This window comes from Corythoichthys intestinalis, chromosome 3, assembly GCF_030265065.1.
Source record: "Corythoichthys intestinalis isolate RoL2023-P3 chromosome 3, ASM3026506v1, whole genome shotgun sequence".
NCBI classification, from domain to species: domain Eukaryota; kingdom Metazoa; phylum Chordata; class Actinopteri; order Syngnathiformes; family Syngnathidae; genus Corythoichthys; species Corythoichthys intestinalis.
The window spans coordinates 25669862-25694377 of NC_080397.1; the positions used below are offsets into that span (position 1 = coordinate 25669862).

The following is a 24516-nucleotide window of genomic DNA, read 5'->3' on the forward strand; positions in this document are numbered from 1 at the left end:
TGGGAAAAATTTTGGACGTCCATGGACGTCAATGGTATCAACTTACATAACCGTCAATGGAATCCAAGTACATTGGCATCAAAAGAATGAACAAACATGAAGAAATGCCATTGGAAATGAATGGGAAGTTTGGACGTCCCTGGACGTCAATGGCATCACCCTCCATAAGTAGCAATGCAATCGGGGACATTTGGGGGACAGGTCCTATTGATATCTAGTCATTTTCTGTTGATTTGGGGAAAAAAAAAAATTTCCCATTGAAAATGAATGGGAAAAATTTTGGACGTCCATGGACGTCAATGGTATCAACTTACATAAGCGTCAATGGAATCCAAGTACATTGGCATCAATAAAATGAACAAACATGAAGAAATGCCATTGGAAATGAATGGGAAGTTTAGACGTCCATGAACGTCAATGGCATCACCCTCCATAAGCGGCAATGCAATCGGGGACATTTGGGGGAAACGTCCTAATGATATCTAGTCATTTTCTGTTGATTTGGGAAAAAAAAAAAAAAAAATCCCATTGAAAATGAATGGGAAAAATTTTGGACGTCCATGGACGTCAATGGTATCAACTTACATAAGCGTCAATGGAATCCAAGTACATTGGCATCAATAAAATGAACAAACATGAAGAAATGGCTTTGGAAATGATTGGGAAGTTTGGACGTCCATGGACGTCAATGGCATCACCCCCCATAAGCGGTAATGCAATCGGGGACATTTGGGGGACACGTCCTAATGATATCTAGTCATTTTCTGTTGATTTGGGGAAAAAAAAAAAATTCCCATTGAAAATGAATGGGAAAAATTTTGGACGTCCATGGACGTCAATGGTATCAACTTACATAACCGTCAATGGAATCCAAGTACATTGGCATCAAAAGAATGAACAAACATGAAGAAATGCCATTGGAAATGAATGGGAAGTTTGGACGTCCCTGGACGTCAATGGCATCACCCTCCATAAGTAGCAATGCAATCGGGGACATTTGGGGGACAGGTCCTATTGATATCTAGTCATTTTCTGTTGATTTGGGGAAAAAAAAAAATTTCCCATTGAAAATGAATGGGAAAAATTTTGGACGTCCATGGACGTCAATGGTATCAACTTACATAAGCGTCAATGGAATCCAAGTACATTGGCATCAATAAAATGAACAAACATGAAGAAATGCCATTGGAAATGAATGGGAAGTTTAGACGTCCATGAACGTCAATGGCATCACCCTCCATAAGCGGCAATGCAATCGGGGACATTTGGGGGAAACGTCCTAATGATATCTAGTCATTTTCTGTTGATTTGGGAAAAAAAAAAAAAAATCCCATTGAAAATGAATGGGAAAAATTTTGGACGTCCATGGACGTCAATGGTATCAACTTACATAAGCGTCAATGGAATCCAAGTACATTGGCATCAATAAAATGAACAAACATGAAGAAATGGCTTTGGAAATGATTGGGAAGTTTGGACGTCCATGGACGTCAATGGCATCACCCCCCATAAGCGGTAATGCAATCGGGGACATTTGGGGGACACGTCCTAATGATATCTAGTCATTTTCTGTTGATTTGGGGAAAAAAAAAAAATTCCCATTGAAAATGAATGGGAAAAATTTTGGACGTCCATGGACGTCAATGGTATCAACTTACATAACCGTCAATGGAATCCAAGTACATTGGCATCAAAAGAATGAACAAACATGAAGAAATGCCATTGGAAATGAATGGGAAGTTTGGACGTCCCTGGACGTCAATGGCATCACCCTCCATAAGCTGCAATGCAATCGGGGACATTTGGGGGACAGGTCCTATTGATATCTAGTCATTTTCTGTTGATTTGGGGAAAAAAAAAAATTTCCCATTGAAAATGAATGGGTAAAATTTTGGACGTCCATGGACGTCAATGGCAGCACCCCCCATAAGCGTCAATGGAATTGGGGACGTTTGGGATATACGTCCTATTGATATCTGGTCATTTTCTGTTGATTTGGAGAAATTTAGTTTTTTCCCCATTGAAAATGAATGGGAAAAATTTTGGACGTCCATGTAAGTCAATGGCGGCACCCTTCATAAGCGTCAATGGAATTGGGGAAGTTTGGGGGACACGTCCTATTGATATCTGGTCATTTTCTGTTGATTTGGGGTAATTTTGTTTTTTCCCCATTGAAAATGAATGGGAAAAATTTTGGACGTCCATGGCAGTCAATGGCATCGACATCTATATAGTCAGTTGAATCCAAGTACATTGGCATCAGTAGATTCGACATGCATGGCCGTCAATGGCATCAATGCAATGTAAATTCCATTGGAAATCCCATTGGAAGTGAATGGGAACTTTTCCCATTCGAAATGAATGGGATAGTTTTTGGCAAATTTCCGAGGAAGCGTAATTTTTTTCCAAATTCTGTATACAACTTTTATGCCCCTCACCGTCCCGGAATTTTTGATGCCCAAATTATGTGATTTGGTCAAAAATTGTAGGACTAGATACATTTTGAAACTTTTTTTTTTTTCACGGAAAATTGCCGTTTACGGACGAACGGAAAAATTTTCGGGGCCATTTGTAAAGTTTCCTGTGTCACGCGAAAATTCCGGTCGTGCCGATACTTGAACGGTGCCGATCGGTCTAACGGTTCGGGCTGTGAAGCGCGCGTTTTTTTTCCATTCAAAATGAATAGGAAAGTTTTTGGCAAATTTCCGGGGAACCGTAAATTTTTGCCAAATTCTGTATACAACTTTTATGCCCCTCACCGTCCCGGAATTTTTGATGCCCAAATTATGTGATTTGGTCAAAAATTGTAGGACTAGATACATTTTGAAACTTTTTTTATTTTTCGGAAAATTGCCGTTTACGGGCGAACGGAAAATTTTTCGTGGCGGTTTGAAAAATTCCCATCGTCACGCGAAAATTCCGGTCGTGCCGATACTTGAACTGTGCCGATCGGTGCTACGGTTTGGGCTGTGCGTTGGCTCAAAAAAACGCGGAGAATAAGATGAATAAATAACTAGAAACTGCAATTTCGGGAGAAATTACACACCTTGGTCTTTCCTCTGTGGAGATACAAATCTTAGCCCCACTCAGGTCTATCAATAGAATGGACCATAATGCCAGTCATTGGCACTAAACAAAGTTAAAGCCATTAGAAAAGATTGGGAGAATTGGACGTCCATGTCCGTCAATGGCAGCACCCCCCATAAGCGGCAATGCAATCGGGGACATTTGGGGGACACGTCCTAATGATATCTAGTCATTTTCTGTTGATTTGGGGAAAAAAAAAAATTCCCATTGAAAATGAATGGGAAAAATTTTGGACGTCCATGGACGTCAATGGTATCAATTTACATAAGCGTCAATGGAATCCAAGTACATTGGCATCAATAGAATGAACAAACATGAAGAAATGCCATTGGAAATGAATGGGAAGTTTGGACGTCCGTGGACGTCAATGGCACCACCCTCCATAAGAGGCAATGCAATCGGGGACATTTGGGGGACACGTCCTATTGATATCTAGTCATTTTCTGTTGATTTGGGGAAAAAAAAAAATTCCCATTGAAAATGAATGGGAAAATTTTTGGACGTCCATGGACGTCAATGGTATCAACTTACATAGGCGTCAATGGAATCCAAGTACATTGGCATCAATAGAATGAACAAACATGAAGAAATGCCATTGGGATTTAATGGGAAGTTTGGACGTCCATGGACGTCAATGGCATCACCCTCCATAAGCGGCAATCCAATCGGGGACACTTGGGGGACACGTCCTAATGATATCTAGTCATTTTCTGTTGATTTGGGGAAAAAAAAAAATTCCCATTGAAAATGAATGGGAAAAATTTTGGACGTCCATGGACGTCAATGGTATCAACTTACATAAGCGTCAATGGAATCCAAGTACATTGGCATCAATAGAATGAACAAACATGAAGAAATGCCATTGGAAATAAATGGGAAGTTTGGACGTCCCTGGACGTCAATGGCATCACCCTCCATAAGCAGCAATGCAATCGGGGACATTTGGGGGACAGGTCCTATTGATATCTAGTCATTTTCTGTTGATTTGGGGGAAAAAAAAAAATTCCCATTGAAAATGAATGGGTAAAATTTTGGACGTCCATGGACGTCAATGGCAGCACCCCCCATAAGCGTCAATGGAATTGGGGACGTTTGGGATATACGTCCTATTGATATCTGGTCATTTTCTGTTGATTTGGAGAAATTTTGTTTTTTCCCCATTGAAAATGAATGGGAAAAATTTTGGACGTCCATGTAAGTCAATGGCGGCACCCTTCATAAGCGTCAATGGAATTGGGGAAGTTTGGGGGACACGTCCTATTGATATCTGGTCATTTTCTGTTGATTTGGGGTAATTTTGTTTTTTCCCCATTGAAAATGAATGGGAAAATTTTTGGACGTCCATGGCAGTCAATGGCATCGACATCTATATAGTCAGTTGAATCCAAGTACATTGGCATCAGTAGATTCGACATGCATGGCCGTCAATGGCATCAATGCAATGTAAATTCCATTGGAAATCCCATTGGAAGTGAATGGGACTTTTCCCATTCGAAATGAATGGGATAGTTTTTGGCAAATTTCCGAGGAAGCGTAATTTTTTTCCAAATTCTGTATACAACTTTTATGCCCCTCACCGTCCCGGAATTTTTGATGCCCAAATTATTTGATTTGGTCAAAAATTGTAGGACTAGATACATTTTGAAACTTTTTTTTTTTTCACGGAAAATTGCCGTTTACGGACGAACGGAAAAATTTTCGGGGCCATTTGTAAAGTTTCCTGTGTCACGCGAAAATTCCGGTCGTGCCGATACTTGAACGGTGCCGATCGGTCTAACGGTTCAGGCTGTGAAGCGCGCGTTTTTTTTCCATTCAAAATGAATAGGAAAGTTTTTGGCAAATTTCCGGGGAACCGTAAATTTTTGCCAAATTCTGTATACAACTTTTATGCCCCTCACCGTCCCGGAATTTTTGATGCCCAAATTATGTGATTTGGTCAAAAATTGTAGGACTAGATACATTTTGAAACTTTTTTAATTTTTCGGAAAATTGCCGTTTACGGGCGAACGGAAAATTTTTCGTGGCGGTTTGAAAAATTCCCATCGTCACACGAAAAATCCGGTCGTGCCGATACTTGAACGGTGCCGATCGGTGCTACGGTTTGGGCTGTGCGTTGGCTCAAAAAAACGCGGAGAATAAGATGAATAATAATAATAACTAGAAACTGCAATTTCGGGAGAAATTACACACCTTGGTCTTTCCTCTGTGGAGGTACAGATCTTAGCCCCACTCAGGTCTATCAATAGAATGGATCATAATGCCAGTCATTGGCACAAAACAAAGTAAAAGCCATTAGAAATGAATGGGAGAATTGGACGTCCATGGACGTCAATGGCGGCACCTTTCATAATTGTTAATGGAATCGGGGAAGTTTGGGGGACACGTCCTAATGATATCTAGTCATTTTCTGTTGATGTGGGAAAAAAAAAAAAAATTCCCATTGAAAATGAATGGGAAAATTTTTGGACGTCCATGGACGTCAATGGTATCAACTTACATAAGCGTCAATGGAATCCAAGTACATTGGCATCAATAAAATGAACAAACATGAAGAAATGCCATTGGAATTAATGGGAAGTTTGGACGTCCGTGGACGTCAATGGCATCACCCTCCATAAGCAGCAATGCAATCGGGCACATTTGGGGGAAACGTCCTATTGATATCTAGTCATTTTCTGTTGATTTGGGGGAAAAAAAAAAATTCCCATTGAAAATGAATGGGAAAAATTTTGGACGTCCATGGACGTCAATGGTATCAACTTACATAAGCGTCAATGGAATCCAAGTACATTGGCATCAAAAGAATGAACAAACATGAAGAAATGCCATTGGAAATTAATGGGAAGTTTGGACGTCCGTGGACGTCAATGGCATCACCCTCCATAAGCAGCAATGCAATCGGGGACATTTGGGGGACAGGTCCTATTGATATCTAGTCATTTTCTGTTGATTTGGGGAAAAAAAAAAAAATTCCCATTGAAAATGAATGGGTAAAATTTTGGACGTCCATGGACGTCAATGGTATCAACTTACATAAGCGTCAATGGAATCCAAGTACATTGGCATCAATAGAATGAACAAACATGAAGAAATGCCATTGGAATTTAATGGGAAGTTTGGACGTCCATGAACGTCAATGGCATCACCCTCCATAAGCGGCAATGCAATCGGGGACATTTGGGGGACACGTCCTAATGATATCTAGTCATTTTCTGTTGATTTGGGGAAAAAAAAAAAATTCCCATTGAAAATGAATGGGAAAAATTTTGGACGTCCATGGACGTCAATGGTATCAATTTACATAAGCGTCAATGGAATCCAAGTACATTGGCATCAATAGAATGAACAAACATGAAGAAATGCCATTGGGATTTAATGGGAAGTTTGGACGTCCCTGGATGTCAATGGCATCACCCTCCATAAGCAGCAATGCAATTGGGGACATTTGGGGGACACGTCCTATTGATATCTAGTCATTTTCTGTTGATTTGGGGAAAAAAAAAAATTTCCCATTGAAAATGAATGGGTAAAATTTTGGACGTCCATGGACGTCAATGGCAGCACCCCCCATAAGCGTCAATGGAGTTGGGGACGTTTGGGGTATACGTCCTATTGATATCTGGTCATTTTCTGTTGATTTGGAGAAATGTAGTTTTTTCCCCATTGAAAATGAATGGGAAAAATTTTGGACGTCCATGTAAGTCAATGGCGGCACTGTTCATAAGCGTCAATGGAATTGGGGAAGTTTGGGGGACACGTCCTATTGATATCTGGTCATTTTCTGTTGATTTGGGGTAATTTTGTTTTTTCCCCATTGAAAATGAATGGGAAAAATTTTGGACGTCCATGGCAGTCAATGGCATCGACATCCATATAATCAATTGAATCCAAGTACATTGGCATCAGTAGATTTGACATGCATGGCCGTCAATGGCATCAATGCAATGTAAATTCCATTGGAAATCCCATTGGAAGTGAATGGGACTTTTCCCATTCGAAATGAATGGGATAGTTTTTGGCAAATTTCCGAGGAAGCGTAATTTTTTTCCAAATTCTGTATACAACTTTTATGCCCCTCACCGTCCCGGAATTTTTGATGCCCAAATTATGTGATTTGGTCAAAAATTGTAGGACTAGATACATTTTGAAACTTTTTTTTTTTTCACGGAAAATTGCCGTTTACGGACGAATTGAAAAATTTTCGGGGCCATTTGTAAAGTTTCCTGTGTCACGCAAAAATTCCGGTCGTGCCGATACTTGAACGGTGCCGATCGGTCTAACGGTTCGGGCTGTGAAGCGCGCGTTTTTTTTCCATTCAAAATGAATAGGAAAGTTTTTGGCAAATTTCCGGGGAACCGTAAATTTTTGCCAAATTCTGTATACAACTTTTATGCCCCTCACCGTCCCGGAATTTTTGATGCCCAAATTATGTGATTTGGTCAAAAATTGTAGGACTAGATACATTTTGAAACTTTTTTTATTTTTCGGAAAATTGCCGTTTACGGGCGAACGGAAAATTTTTCGTGGCGGTTTGAAAAATTCCCATCGTCACGCGAAAAATCCGGTCGTGCCGATACTTCAACGGTGCCGATCGGTGCTACGGTTTGGGCTGTGCGTTGGCTCAAAAAAACGCGGAGAATTATTGAATAATAATAATAATAACTAGAAACTGCAATTTCGGGAGAAATTACACACCTTGGTCTTTCCTCTGTGGAGATACAGATCTTAGCCCCACTCAGGTCTATCAATAGAATGGACCATAATGCCAGTCAATGGCACTAAACAAAGTAAAAGCCATGAGAAAAGATTGGGAGAATTGGACGTCCATGTCCGTCAATGGCAGCACCCTCCATAATTGTTAATGGAATCGGGGAAGTTTGGGGGACACGTTCTATTGATATCTAGTCATTTTCTGTTGATTTGGGAAAAAAAAAAAAATTTCCCATTGAAAATGAATGGGAAAAATTTTGGACGTCCATGGACGTCAATGGTATCAACTTACATAAGCGTCAATGGAATCCAAGTACATTGGCATCAATAAAATGAACAAACATGAAGAAATGCCATTGGAAATGAATGGGAAGTTTGGACGTCCATGAACGTCAATGGCATCACCCTCCATAAGCGGCAATGCAATCGGGGACATTTGGGGGACACGTCCTAATGATATCTAGTCATTTTCTGTTGATTTGGGAAAAAAAAAAAAATCCCATTGAAAATGAATGGGAAAAATTTTGGACGTCCATGGACGTCAATGGTATCAACTTACATAAGCGTCAATGGAATCCAAGTACATTGGCATCAATAGAATGAACAAACATGAAGAAATGCCTTTGGAAATGAATGGGAAGTTTGGACGTCCATGGACGTCAATGGCATCACCCCCCATAAGCGGCAATGCAATCGGGGACATTTGGGGGACACGTCCTAATGATATCTAGTCATTTTCTGTTGATTTGGGGAAAAAAAAAAATTTCCCATTGAAAATGAATGGGAAAAATTTTGGACGTCCATGGACGTCAATGGTATCAACTTACATAAGCGTCAATGGAATCCAAGTACATTGGCATCAATAGAATGAACAAACATGAAGAAATGCCATTGGAAATGAATGGGAAGTTTGGACGTCCCTGGACGTCAATGGCATCACCCTCCATAAGCAGCAATGCAATCGGGGACATTTGGGGGACAGGTCCTATTGATATCTAGTCATTTTCTGTTGATTTGGGGAAAAAAAAAAATTTCCCATTGAAAATGAATGGGTAAAATTTTGGACGTCCATGGACGTCAATGGCAGCACCCCCCATAAGCGTCAATGGAATTGGGGACGTTTGGGATATACGTCCTATTGATATCTGGTCATTTTCTGTTGATTTGGAGAAATGTAGTTTTTTCCCCATTGAAAATGAATGGGAAAAATTTTGGACGTCCATGGAAGTCAATGGCGGCACCCTTCATAAGCGTCAATGGAATTGGGGAAGTTTGGGGGACACGTCCTATTGATATCTGGTCATTTTCTGTTGATTTGGGGAAATTTTGTTTTTTCCCCATTGAAAATGAATGGGAAAAATTTTGGACGTCCATGGCCGTCAATGGCATCGACATTCATATAGTCAATTGAATCCAAGTACATTGGCATCAGTAGATTCGACATGCATGGCCGTCAATGGCATCAATGCAATGTAAATTCCATTGGAAATCCCATTGGAAGTGAATGGGACTTTTCCCATTCGAAATGAATGGGATAGTTTTTGGCAAATTTCCGAGGAAGCGTAATTTTTTTCCAAATTCTGTATACAACTTTTATGCCCCTCACCGTCCCGGAATTTTTGATGCCCAAATTATGTGATTTGGTCAAAAATTGTAGGACTAGATACATTTTGAAACTTTTTTTTTTTTCACGGAAAATTGCCGTTTACGGACGAACGGAAAAATTTTCGGGGCCATTTGTAAAGTTTCCTGTGTCACGCGAAAATTCCGGTCGTGCCGATACTTGAACGGTGCCGATCGGTCTAACGGTTCGGGCTGTGAAGCGCGCGTTTTTTTTCCATTCAAAATGAATAGGAAAGTTTTTGGCAAATTTCCGGGGAACCGTAAATTTTTGCCAAATTCTGTATACAACTTTTATGCCCCTCACCGTCCCGGAATTTTTGATGCCCAAATTATGTGATTTGGTCAAAAATTGTAGGACTAGATACATTTTGAAACTTTTTTTGTTTTTCGGAAAATTGCCGTTTACGGGCGAACGGAAAATTTTTCGTGGCGGTTTGAAAAATTCCCATCGTCACGCGAAAATTCCGGTCGTGCCGATACTTGAACTGTGCCGATCGGTGCTACGGTTTGGGCTGTGCGTTGGCTCAAAAAAACGCGGAGAATAAGATGAATAAATAATAAGTACAACTAGAAACTGCAATTTCGGGAGAAATTACACACCTTGGTCTTTCCTCTGTGGAGATACAAATCTTAGCCCCACTCAGGTCTATCAATAGAATGGACCATAATGCCAGTCAATGGCACGAAACAAAGTAAAAGCCATTAGAAATGAATGGGAGAATTGGACGTCCATGGACGTCAATGGCATCACCCTCCATAAGCAGCAATACAATCGGGGACATTTGGGGGACACGTCCTATTGATATTTAGTCATTTTCTGTTGATTTGGGAGAAGGAAAAAAAATTCCCATTGAAAATGAATGGGAAAAATTTTGGACGTCCATGGACGTCAATGGTTTCAACTTACATAAGCGTCAATGGAATCCAAGTACATTGGCATCAATAGAATGAACAAACATGAAGAAATGCCATTGGAAATGAATGGGAAGTTTGGACGTCCGTGGACGTCAATGGCATCACCCTCCATAAGCAGCAATGCAATCGGGGACATTTGGGGGACACGTCCTATTGATATCTAGTCATTTTCTGTTGATTTGGGGAAAAAAAAAAATTCCCATTTAAAATGAATGGGAAAAATTTTGGACGTCCATGGACGTCAATGGTATCAACTTACATAAGCGTCAATGGAATCCAAGTACATTGGCATCAATAGAATGAACAAACATGAAGAAATGCCATTGGAAATGAATGGGAAGTTTGGACGTCCCTGGACGTCAATGGCATCACCCTCCATAAGCAGCAATGCAATCGGGGACGTTTGGGGTATACGTCCTATTGATATCTGGTCATTTTCTGTTGATTTGGAGAAATTGAGTTTTTTCCCCATTGAAAATGAATGGGAAAAATTTTGGACGTCCATGGACGTCAATGGTATCAACTTACATAAGCGTCAATGGAATCCAAGTACATTGGCATCAATAGAATGAACAAACATGAAGAAATGCCATTGGGATTTAATGGGAAGTTTGGACGTCCATGAACGTCAATGGCATCACCCTCCATAAGCGGCAATGCAATCGGGGACATTTGGGGGACAAGTCCTAATGATATCTAGTCATTTTCTGTTGATTTGGGGAAAAAAAAAAATTTCCCATTGAAAATGAATGGGAAAAATTTTGGACGTCCATGGACGTCAATGGTATCAACTTACACAAGGGTCAATGGAATCCAAGTACATTGGCATCAATAGAATGAACAAACATGAAGAAATGCCATTGGAAATTAATGGGAAGTTTGGACGTCCGTGGACCTCAATGGCATCACCCTCCATAAGCAGCAATGCAATCGGGCACATTTGGGGGAAACGTCCTATTGATATCTAGTCATTTTCTGTTGATTTAGGGGGAAAAAAAAAAATTCCCATTGAAAATGAATGGGAAAAATTTTGGACGTCCATGGACGTCAATGGTATCAACTTATATAAGCGTCAATGGAATCCAAGTACATTGGCATCAAAAGAATGAACAAACGTGAAGAAATGCCATTGGAAATGAATGGGAAGTTTGGACGTCCCTGGACGTCAATGGCATCACCCTCCATAAGCAGCAATGCAATCGGGGACATTTGGGGGACAGGTCCTATTGATATCTAGTCATTTTCTGTTGATTTGGGGAAGAAAAAAAAAATTCCCATTGAAAATGAATGGGTAACATTTTGGACGTCCATGGACGTCAATGGCAGCACCCCCCATAAGCGTCAATGGAATTGGGGATGTTTGGGATATACGTCCTATTGATATCTGGTCATTTTCTGTTGATTTGGAGAAATTTAGTTTTTTCCCCATTGAAAATGAATGGGAAAAATTTTGGACGTCCATGTAAGTCAATGGCGGCACCCCTCATAAGCGTCAATGGAATTGGGGAAGTTTGGGGGACACGTCCTATTGATATCTGGTCATTTTCTGTTGATTTGGGGTAATTTTGTTTTTTCCCCATTGAAAATGAATGGGAAAAATTTTGGACGTCCATGGCAGTCAAGGGCATCGACATCTATATAGTCAATTGAATCCAAGTACATTGGCATCAGTAGATTCGACATGCATGGCCGTCAATGGCATCAATGCAATGTAAATTCCATTGGAAATCCCATTGGAAGTGAATGGGACTTTTCCCATTCGAAATGAATGGGATAGTTTTTGGCAAATTTCCGAGGAAGCGTAATTTTTTTCCAAATTCTGTATACAACTTTTATGCCCCTCACCGTCCCGGAATTTTTGATGCCCAAATTATTTGATTTGGTCAAAAATTGTAGGACTAGATACATTTTGAAACTTTTTTTTTTTTCACGGAAAATTGCCGTTTACGGACGAACGGAAAAATTTTCGGGGCCATTTGTAAAGTTTCCTGTGTCACGCGAAAATTCCGGTCGTGCCGATACTTGAACGGTGCCGATCGGTCTAACGGTTCGGGCTGTGAAGCGCGCGTTTTTTTTCCATTCAAAATGAATAGGAAAGTTTTTGGCAAATTTCCGGGGAACCGTAAATTTTTGCCAAATTCTGTATACAACTTTTATGCCCCTCACCGTCCCGGAATTTTTGATGCCCAAATTATGTGATTTGGTCAAAAATTGTAGGACTAGATACATTTTGAAACTTTTTTTATTTTTCGGAAAATTGCCGTTTACGGGCGAACGGAAAATTTTTCGTGGCGGTTTGAAAAATTCCCATCGTCACGCGAAAATTCCGGTCGTGCCGATACTTGAACTGTGCCGATCGGTGCTACGGTTTGGGCTGTGCGTTGGCTCAAAAAAACGCGGAGAATAAGATGAATAAATAATAAGTACAATAAAGTTGCACAATAACAATACCTTGTTCTTTCTTTCAGAAAGACCAAGGTAATAAAGTTGCACAATAACAATACCTTGTTCTTTCTTTCAGAAAGACCAAGGTAAATAAAGAAAAAGTACAATAAAGTTGTACAATAACATAACCTTGTTCTTTCCCTTGGAAAGACCAAGGTAATAATAATAATTATAACTAGAAACTGCAATTTCGGGAGAAATTACACACCTTGGTCTTTCCTCTGTGGAGATACAAATCTTAGCCCCACTCAGGTCTATCAATAGAATGGACCATAATGCCAGTCAATGGCACGAAACAAAGTAAAAGCCATTAGAAATGAATGGGAGAATTGGACGTCCATGGACGTCAATGGCATCACCCTCCATAAGCAGCAATACAATCGGGGACATTTGGGGGACACGTCCTATTGATATTTAGTCATTTTCTGTTGATTTGGGAGAAGGAAAAAAAATTCCCATTGAAAATGAATGGGAAAAATTTTGGACGTCCATGGACGTCAATGGTTTCAACTTACATAAGCGTCAATGGAATCCAAGTACATTGGCATCAATAGAATGAACAAACATGAAGAAATGCCATTGGAAATGAATGGGAAGTTTGGACGTCCGTGGACGTCAATGGCATCACCCTCCATAAGCAGCAATGCAATCGGGGACATTTGGGGGACACGTCCTATTGATATCTAGTCATTTTCTGTTGATTTGGGGAAAAAAAAAAATTCCCATTTAAAATGAATGGGAAAAATTTTGGACGTCCATGGACGTCAATGGTATCAACTTACATAAGCGTCAATGGAATCCAAGTACATTGGCATCAATAGAATGAACAAACATGAAGAAATGCCATTGGAAATGAATGGGAAGTTTGGACGTCCCTGGACGTCAATGGCATCACCCTCCATAAGCAGCAATGCAATCGGGGACGTTTGGGGTATACGTCCTATTGATATCTGGTCATTTTCTGTTGATTTGGAGAAATTGAGTTTTTTCCCCATTGAAAATGAATGGGAAAAATTTTGGACGTCCATGGACGTCAATGGTATCAACTTACATAAGCGTCAATGGAATCCAAGTACATTGGCATCAATAGAATGAACAAACATGAAGAAATGCCATTGGGATTTAATGGGAAGTTTGGACGTCCATGAACGTCAATGGCATCACCCTCCATAAGCGGCAATGCAATCGGGGACATTTGGGGGACAAGTCCTAATGATATCTAGTCATTTTCTGTTGATTTGGGGAAAAAAAAAAATTTCCCATTGAAAATGAATGGGAAAAATTTTGGACGTCCATGGACGTCAATGGTATCAACTTACACAAGGGTCAATGGAATCCAAGTACATTGGCATCAATAGAATGAACAAACATGAAGAAATGCCATTGGAAATTAATGGGAAGTTTGGACGTCCGTGGACCTCAATGGCATCACCCTCCATAAGCAGCAATGCAATCGGGCACATTTGGGGGAAACGTCCTATTGATATCTAGTCATTTTCTGTTGATTTAGGGGGAAAAAAAAAAATTCCCATTGAAAATGAATGGGAAAAATTTTGGACGTCCATGGACGTCAATGGTATCAACTTATATAAGCGTCAATGGAATCCAAGTACATTGGCATCAAAAGAATGAACAAACGTGAAGAAATGCCATTGGAAATGAATGGGAAGTTTGGACGTCCCTGGACGTCAATGGCATCACCCTCCATAAGCAGCAATGCAATCGGGGACATTTGGGGGACAGGTCCTATTGATATCTAGTCATTTTCTGTTGATTTGGGGAAGAAAAAAAAAATTCCCATTGAAAATGAATGGGTAACATTTTGGACGTCCATGGACGTCAATGGCAGCACCCCCCATAAGCGTCAATGGAATTGGGGATGTTTGGGATATACGTCCTATTGATATCTGGTCATTTTCTGTTGATTTGGAGAAATTTAGTTTTTTCCCCATTGAAAATGAATGGGAAAAATTTTGGACGTCCATGTAAGTCAATGGCGGCACCCCTCATAAGCGTCAATGGAATTGGGGAAGTTTGGGGGACACGTCCTATTGATATCTGGTCATTTTCTGTTGATTTGGGGTAATTTTGTTTTTTCCCCATTGAAAATGAATGGGAAAAATTTTGGACGTCCATGGCAGTCAAGGGCATCGACATCTATATAGTCAATTGAATCCAAGTACATTGGCATCAGTAGATTCGACATGCATGGCCGTCAATGGCATCAATGCAATGTAAATTCCATTGGAAATCCCATTGGAAGTGAATGGGACTTTTCCCATTCGAAATGAATGGGATAGTTTTTGGCAAATTTCCGAGGAAGCGTAATTTTTTTCCAAATTCTGTATACAACTTTTATGCCCCTCACCGTCCCGGAATTTTTGATGCCCAAATTATTTGATTTGGTCAAAAATTGTAGGACTAGATACATTTTGAAACTTTTTTTTTTTTCACGGAAAATTGCCGTTTACGGACGAACGGAAAAATTTTCGGGGCCATTTGTAAAGTTTCCTGTGTCACGCGAAAATTCCGGTCGTGCCGATACTTGAACGGTGCCGATCGGTCTAACGGTTCGGGCTGTGAAGCGCGCGTTTTTTTTCCATTCAAAATGAATAGGAAAGTTTTTGGCAAATTTCCGGGGAACCGTAAATTTTTGCCAAATTCTGTATACAACTTTTATGCCCCTCACCGTCCCGGAATTTTTGATGCCCAAATTATGTGATTTGGTCAAAAATTGTAGGACTAGATACATTTTGAAACTTTTTTTATTTTTCGGAAAATTGCCGTTTACGGGCGAACGGAAAATTTTTCGTGGCGGTTTGAAAAATTCCCATCGTCACGCGAAAATTCCGGTCGTGCCGATACTTGAACTGTGCCGATCGGTGCTACGGTTTGGGCTGTGCGTTGGCTCAAAAAAACGCGGAGAATAAGATGAATAAATAATAAGTACAACTAGAAACTGCAATTTCGGGAGAAATTACACACCTTGGTCTTTCCTCTGTGGAGATACAGATCTTAGCCCCACTCAGGTCTATCAATAGAATGGATCATAATGCCAGTCATTGGCAAAAAACAAAGTAAAAGCCGTTAGAAATGAATGGGAGAATTGGACGTCCATGGACGTCAATGGCGGCACCTTTCATAATTGTTAATGGAATCGGGGAAGTTTGGGGGACACGTCCTAATGATATCTAGTCATTTTCTGTTGATTTTGGGAAAAAAAAAAAAATCCCATTGAAAATGAATGGGAAAATTTTTGGACGTCCATGGACGTCAATGGTATCAACTTACATAAGCGTCAATGGAATCCAAGTACATTGGCATCAATAGAATGAACAAACATGAAGAAATGCCATTGGAAATGAATGGGAAGTTTGGACGTCCATGAACGTCAATGGCATCACCCCCCATAAGCGGCAATGCAATCGGGGACATTTGGGGGACACGTCCTAATGATATCTAGTCATTTTCTGTTGATTTGGGGAAAAAAAAAAATTTCCCATTGAAAATGAATGGGAAAAATTTTGGACGTCCATGGACGTCAATGGTATCAACTTACATAAGCGTCAATGGAATCCAAGTACATTGGCATCAAAAGAATGAACAAACATGAAGAAATGCCATTGGAAATGAATGGGAAGTTTGGACGTCCCTGGACGTCAATGGCATCACCCTCCAAAAGCAGCAATGCAATCGGGGACATTTGGGGGACAGGTCCTATTGATATGTAGTCATTTTCTGTTGATTTGGGGAAAAAAAAAAAATTCCCATTGAAAATGAATGGGTAAAATTTTGGACGTCCATGGACGTCAATGGCAGCACCCCCCATAAGCGTCAATGGAATTGGGGACGTTTGGGATATACGTCCTATTGATATCTGGTCATTTTCTGTTGATTTGGAGAAATTTAGTTTTTTCCCCATTGAAAATGAATGGGAAAAATTTTGGACGTCCATGTAAGTCAATGGCGGCACCCTTCATAAGCGTCAATGGAATTGGGGAAGTTTGGGGGACACGTCCTATTGATATCTGGTCATTTTCTGTTGATTTGGGGTAATTTTGTTTTTTCCCCATTGAAAATGAATGGGAAAAATTTTGGACGTCCATGGCAGTCAATGGCATCGACATCCATATAATCAATTGAATCCAAGTACATTGGCATCAGTAGATTCGACATGCATGGCCGTCAATGGCATCAATGCAATGTAAATTCCATTGGAAATCCCACTGGAAGTGAATGGGACTTTTCCCATTCGAAATGAATGGGATAGTTTTTGGCAAATTTCCGAGGAAGCGTAATTTTTTTCCAAATTCTGTATACAACTTTTATGCCCCTCACCGTCCCGGAATTTTTGATGCCCAAATTATGTGATTTGGTCAAAAATTGTAGGACTAGATACATTTTGAAACTTTTTTTTTTTTCACGGAAAATTGCCGTTTACGGACGAACGGAAAAATTTTCGGGGCCATTTGTAAAGTTTCCTGTGTCACGCGAAAATTCCGGTCGTGCCGATACTTGAACGGTGCCGATCGGTCTAACGGTTCGGGCTGTGAAGCGCGCGGTTTTTTTCCATTCAAAATGAATAGGAAAGTTTTTGGCAAATTTCCGGGGAACCGTAAATTTTTGCCAAATTCTGTATACAACTTTTATGCCCCTCACCGTCCCGGAATTTTTGATGCCCAAATTATGTGATTTGGTCAAAAATTGTAGGACTAGATACATTTTGAAACTTTTTTTATTTTTCGGAAAATTGCCGTTTACGGGCGAACGGAAAATTTTTCGTGGCGGTTTGAAAAATTCCCATCGTCACGCGAAAATTCCGGTCGTGCCGATACTTGAACTGTGCCGATCGGTGCTACGGTTTGGGCTGTGCGTTGGCTCAAAAAAACGCGGAGAATAAGATGAATAAATAATAAGTACAATAAAGTTGCACAATAACAATACCTTGTTCTTTCTTTCAGAAAGACCAAGGTAATAAAGTTGCACAATAACAATACCTTGTTCTTTCTTTCAGAAAGACCAAGGTAATAAAGTTGCACAATAACAATACCTTGTTCTTTCTTTCAGAAAGACCAAGGTAATAAATAATAAAGTTGCACAATAACAATACCTTGTTCTTTCTTTCAGAAAGACCAAGGTAATAAGTACAATAAAGTTGCACAATAACAATACCTTGTTCTTTCTTTCAGAAAGACCAAGGTAATAAGTACAATAAAGTTGCACAATAACAATACCTTGTTCTTTCTTTCAGAAAGACCAAGGTAATAAAGTTGCACAATAACAATACCTTGTTCTTTCTTTCAGAAAGACCAAGGTAATAAAGTTGTAGAATAACATAACCTTGTTCTTTCTTTCAGAAAGACCAAGGTAATAATTATCATGCGACTCACCTGCCACGGAATGCCGGCAAACTCTCCGGTGTTCACCAGGTCTTCCTGCTCCAGTATAGCGAGCGGCTCGTGTTCGGAAAGAAAGGCCTGCGAAAAACCGAGCGTAAATTAGAGCCAAAAGCATCACATGACCCAGGAGCTTCAATTATTTCACTCAAGTGTCACTTCCAAGACTGTTTGATCCCAAAAATATGGAACTTTTACATTATATTCTGAGTACAAGGGACTGAAAATCACAGCCAAAATGGCTTCTTTGGCTCCCGAATGTTGAGACGGAGTCAAGGTTTAAAACCCGTGCATCAGCTATAAACACTAGAGGTGTGCATCGGTACTGCCCTCACGATTCGATTTGATTACGATTCGGAGGGCCACGATTCAATTCAATTCGATTCAGAGGGTCACGATTCGATTCGGTTCGATTCGGCAATGCATCGCGATGCCTTAAAGCCTGGGATGCATTAAAATTCTAAAGCAAAGCATATTTTTCGTGAATCATGAGGCAACACAAGCGGTCAGACATTAAACAACTTTTTATTGGGTCTTGTGTCACTCCTGGTTGAAGTCAAATGAAAATACTTTTAGATATATATTAAAAAAAAAAAAAAAACATCACAGCATTTAATTGGTGCTTTGAATGAGACCAGGGCTTTCTCTTTTTTTACACACAGTAGCAGCCTTTCACACAGTGCAACATCTGAACTCCTGTGCAAAATCAGTAATAACAGTCACTGTATTTTAGTCCCAACAACCCACCGATAAAAATATTCAAGTAAATATTAAAGAAAGCGACAAAGAAAATATTGTAGTGCAGCAGCATCTTTATCGCAATATCAATCCAGGGATCAGTTCAGTTGCAAACAAAACATCCAACTAAATTGCAATGTAGATCAAAAGTAAAATGTAGGCCTAGCCCACTATATATGTGCAATCAACTTAGAAATGCAATCATTAACTACCACATAACAATAAAAAATAATGAATTAAAATGAAGTGCAGCAGCATTTTAGCAGCCATAACAATCTGTTTCAACATGAGAAAATATCTTTTTTTTTTTTTTTTTGCAATTGAGAGAGCAGAGAGATAGTAGAGGTTAGATGGGGCCTAAAAAAATCCAGCCCGACCGGACACGGCCCGCTAGTATTGAAGCCCGACCCGGCTTGGAGTGATGCGAAAAAAAAAAAACGCAGCAGCAGCAATTTATTTTCATTTCTTTGAGATGGCAGAAAAAAACACATGTTTCTTAATGTTTAAATAGTCTACATATTTTTGTGACCATTATAGAAGCATTTACACAACGAAATAACGCTGGGAAAGTTTAATATTAAAAAAAAAAAAAAACATGCGATTTTGCTGACACACAGAGGAGAAGATTCAAAAGGATCACATTTGTGTTGCCTTTGTGTGCATAAAAAAGTGTCTTTCGTAACGAACTCTCAGTTGGCAGAAAAAAACCCGCAAGTTTTCTTAATGTTTAAACAGTCTACATATTTTTGTGAACATTATAAAATCATTTACACAACGAAAACGCAGGGAAAGTTTAATATTAAAAAAAAACATGCGATTTTGCAGACACACAGAGGAGAAGATTCAAAAGGATCACATTTGTGTTGCCTTTGTGTGTATAAAAAAGTGTCTTTCGTAACGAATTCTCAGTTGGCAGAAAAAAAACGCAAGTTTTCTTAATGTTTAAATAGTCTACATATTTTGCGATCATAATAAAATCATTTACTCAACGAAATAACGCTGGGAAAGTAATAAAAAAAAAAAACGAGTTTGCAGACACACAGAGGAGAGGATTCAAAAGGATCACAATTGTGTTGCCATTGTGTGCATAAATAAAAGTGTCTTTCGTAACGAATCGCAAGCGCCACAGCGGAGGAGAAGAAGAAAAAGCGGGCAGCGCCACTGCTTCATGTGAGTGCACAAGCAAATGCACAATACAGAGAGCCTGCTCTTGGTTTTATCCCATTTGTATTTTTTTAAATAATTTATTAGTCCGGCGCGGGGCAGCCCGACCCGACCCGACCAGAACGTGAATGCTTAACATTTTGGGCCCGACCCGTTCGGGTTCGGGCACAAGATCTAACCTCTAAGAGATAGGACATAACATAACAATGGCTGAAGCGGAGAAAGAGGGAGCAAGAAAGATTCTTGATGCACCTAAGACATTGAAAACTGACATCTGGAGACATTTCGGCTTCTATGAGGTTGGTGGGAAACTTGACCAGAGTTATGCAGTGTGAAAAAAATGAAACATGAAAATAATAATACAAATGGGGAAACCAAATCCATTGCATCACCGGAATTGCGCAGGGAAGATTTTTGAATGTACTTATATATTTAAAAATGCGCTGAATCGATTCGGCTTGTTGAAAGCATCGAATCGAATCGTCCATGCCCCTCATCGGGATGCATCGGCGCATCGATTATTGTTGACACCACTAATAAACACGGACGGCTTCCTAGGACACTCGTTGAAATACTGAGAAAACAATCTGCTTTTAAAACCTGAAGACTGCATGCGACAATCATGGGCTCGAACTGGAAAGGCTGAGCAGTCGAGCTCATCGCTACAGATAACCTGACCGCTACACCGTTTTAAATCACTACATTGTGATTAGAGATGTCCCGATCCGATATTTGGATCGAACTGGACGGCGATATGGGCAAAAAAAATGCGCATCGGTATCGGATAAGAACACGGAAAAATTCCGATCCAGACTTCCGATCCAGTTTTTTTTTTAATCCGGTCCGGGTTTTCCAGCGCACAGATTTACATAATCCATTCCAGTTTTTGCTTCGGTTTCCCTAAAATCCGGTCGCATTTTATGGCGCACCTTCAACACTTTACATTTACATTACCGTCTCCCAATTTACCGAGAGACTTTATCGGTAAAAATGTCAGCTGTGTGGGATCATTTCACCTTAAAGGACGACAAAGACGAAGAGGCAGAGTGCAACATATGCCACAAAAAAGGCAAGCGTAGTGGTAAAGCTGTAAGAAGTTTTATTACAACCAACCTAATCAAGCATTTAGCGAAATACCACCACAAACAATATGAGGAGTATGTTAAAACCGAAGACAAAAAGAAAGGTCCTACGCAACTAACACTGGCAGAAACTTTTGCTATGCGTGACAAAGTGGCACTCGACAGTCCCAAAGCCCAGGGAATAACAAGAGTCATTGCCGAAGAATTCATTCTGGATGACGAGCCATTATCTCTCGTGAGTAAAGACCCACCATCCAACACTTAGAACCACGGTACAACATGCCTAGCTGTCATTACATCCTTGAGCGATTTGGCCGTGGAAGATTCGAGAACGATTCACAAACATCCAAATTCCGATTATTGAAATATGTCAAGTAAAGCGGAACTAATACACAGCGCGGTCTTCGGGACGCAATGAGAAACTGACCGCATTGCGTCCCGAAAGTAAACATAATGGTTGTCATAGACCCGGGTAATGCCAATGCTCAACTCACGGCTTTAGCTTAACTCATGCCGCTGGATAAAAAACACAAGAATACCTGACTGCTGCCGACAGCCGCTACAAACTACGTCAACGTCGTTTTACTGGAGATAATAGATATCATATGTATATAGAAAAAGATGCAAAACGACAGACTCGACTGCGTTAGCAACATTGAAGTATTGAAAACCAGATGCGTTAGTAAACAGCCGCCATCTTAAAGCAGAAGACTTCCCTAGTATGCTGTTGTGAACCTTCCAAGTGAACCTAATTAACTTTTTATCTAAAATACTCCTAAATCGGCAAAATCTTGACTTGAATCTATCTTCAAAACAGTTTTAAAACTTTCACATGTCGAAAGTAGACAGAAGGGAAAATATGGAATAATTGGAGCAATTTTAACAACTTTTAACAGTTGATTTGCAAAATTAAATGAATTGAATGTAGTTTAAAGCTGCTGATACAGAATGGGGACTTGAGTATTTTATTTACTGTTTTAAAATGTCAACTTGATACTGAAACAGTCGTTTATTTAAACCTGAGAGGCTTTTTATACAATTTTTGTAACTAATGCACGAAACATTAAAAGCATCTCATAGCTTGGGGGATTTGTGGGATTTTCCACTGAGGTTGTTGGTGTGTTTTGCTTTTTTAAGATAGTTTACAATATTATTTGCATGTTTTACTGACTGACCATGCCATTTCTGTTTGTTATTTATAATGTTTTGTGTTTGTCACTGAATAAACAGGTCAGTTTCTTGTTAGCAACCGTTGTGTGTTATTCAAACTCACCTAATTCAGCTGGCTGGTTGTTATCAAGAGTACTAAAATCTTTTTTCAACATGAGTCTGACAACTAAGTAAGGAGGCTAAATAACTTTAAACTTTAACACATGCTCAGATAGGTCGGTATCGGTATCTGACAGTATCGGTATCAGCCAGTATCGGTATCGGAAGTGCAAAACAATATCGGTATCGGATCCGAAGAGCAAAAACCTGGATCGGGACATCCCTAACTGTGATGTAAACAAAAAATGTTTTAATATTACAATTAACTGCTAATCATTTTCAAAGCTCGTATACAGCGATGTAGTGGAGGGAGCCTATATACCAGTATACGGGGCATTCCAACTCCCCCCCCCCAGTAAGCAATGCGTTCTAACCTCTCCAAAGTAACTTCTAAGAAAAAAAATCGGATTTTTAGCCCCTTTAGGTTGAAATTGGATGGCTTCTTTGCAGTCTGAACAGTCCCAAAGCACAGAAACCAGATTTCTACGAGACGGATCGAGACCACAGACCACGGGAGGACGTTTCATATCAGATAGACTGTTTGTGATGTCACTCTATGATATATGATGCTTCGTTGCGACAGAAACCTGTCAGGTGTGTCAATAATGTGGCCCAGTCTGAACGGGCCCAGATCGGATTTAGACCTTTGCTAAAAATAGTGAGATCAGTCAACCCTAAAAATCAGATTTGCGGAAGAATCCCATTGGAATCAGATATGCCTGCAGCCTGAACGCAGCTTAACTGCCAGATTGGCCTTTCTTTGGCGATGACCCACGCTCCACTCCCTCCAATTAGATGGTACTCGCTGCCTTTACTGATCGAGTTGATTAACTTTGAAAACTGACTGATAAGCCAATGCGAGGCAGAATAGGGGTTGCTGTGTCAATGGTGCATACACTAGATACCGCTTTACTTCAAACGGCAGTTACAGCAATGAAAGCAAACAAGCGGCAGGGAGTTGATGAGAAAAAAAAACTTTTAAGGTGGTGTCCAGATGAATCAGCGTATTGAATAACAAGGTCAGACAAAGAGGACTGCCCTGCATCTCTAACAATTCACACTGAATTAATGATGATTCATATTAATGGCATGCCAATTTCAAAGATCCTGTCTTGTATCATTATTATTTTTCATATATATGCATATATTTACAGTGGGACAAATATGTATTTAGTCAACCACTGATTGTGCAAGTTCTCCCACTTGAAAATATTAGAGAGGCCTGTAATTGTCAATATGGGTAAACCTCAACCATGAGAGACAGAATGTGGAAAAAAAAACAGAAAACACATTGTTTGATTTTTAAAGAATTTATTTGCAAATCGTGGTGGAAAATAAGTATTTGGTCAATACCAAAAGTTCATCTCAATACTTTGTTATGTACCCTTATATAATGGCAATAACGGAGGCCAAACGTTTTCTGTAACTCTTCACAAGCTTTTCACACACTGTTGCTGGTATTTTGGCCCATTCCTCCATGCAGATCTCCTCTAGAGCAGTGATATTTTGGGGCTGTCATTGGGCAACACGTACTTTCAACTCCCTCCACAGATTTTCTATGGGGTTGAGATCTGGAGACTGGCCAGGCCACTCCAGGACCTTGAAATGCTTCTTACGAAGCCACTCCTTTGTTGCCCTGGCTGTGTGTTTGGGATCATTGTCATGCTGAAAGACCCAGCCACGTCTCATCTTCAATGCCCTTGCAGATGGAAGGAGATTTTCACTCAAAATCTCTCAAAACATGGCCCCGTTCATTCTTTCCTTTACACAGATCAGTCATCCTGGTCCCTTTGCAGAAAAACAGCCCCAAAGCATGATGTTTCCACCCCCATGCTTCACAGTGGCTATGGTGTTCTTCGGATGCAATTCAATATTCTTTCTCCTCCAAACACAAGAACCTGTGTTTCTACCAAAATGTTCTATTTTGGTTTCATCTGACCATAACACATTCTCCCAGTCCTTTTCTGGATCATCCAAATGCTCTCTAGCAAACCACAGACGGGCCTGAACATGTACTTTCTTCAGCAGGGGGACACGTCTGGCAGTGCAGGATTTGAGTCCCTGGCAGCGCATTGTGTTACTGATAG

At 40.1% G+C, this 24516-nt stretch overlaps 1 protein-coding gene across 1 annotated transcript in view; it reads right to left on the reverse strand.

The window, feature by feature from the left end:
* kntc1 (kinetochore associated 1) overlaps positions 1 to 24516 on the reverse strand; it is a 144673-nt gene that overhangs the window by 50284 nt on the left and 69873 nt on the right. The window contains exon 57 of the mRNA XM_057831191.1: positions 18171 to 18257. Coding sequence (XP_057687174.1) covers positions 18171 to 18257 — 87 coding nt within the window. The remainder of the gene's footprint in view (positions 1 to 18170; positions 18258 to 24516) is intronic.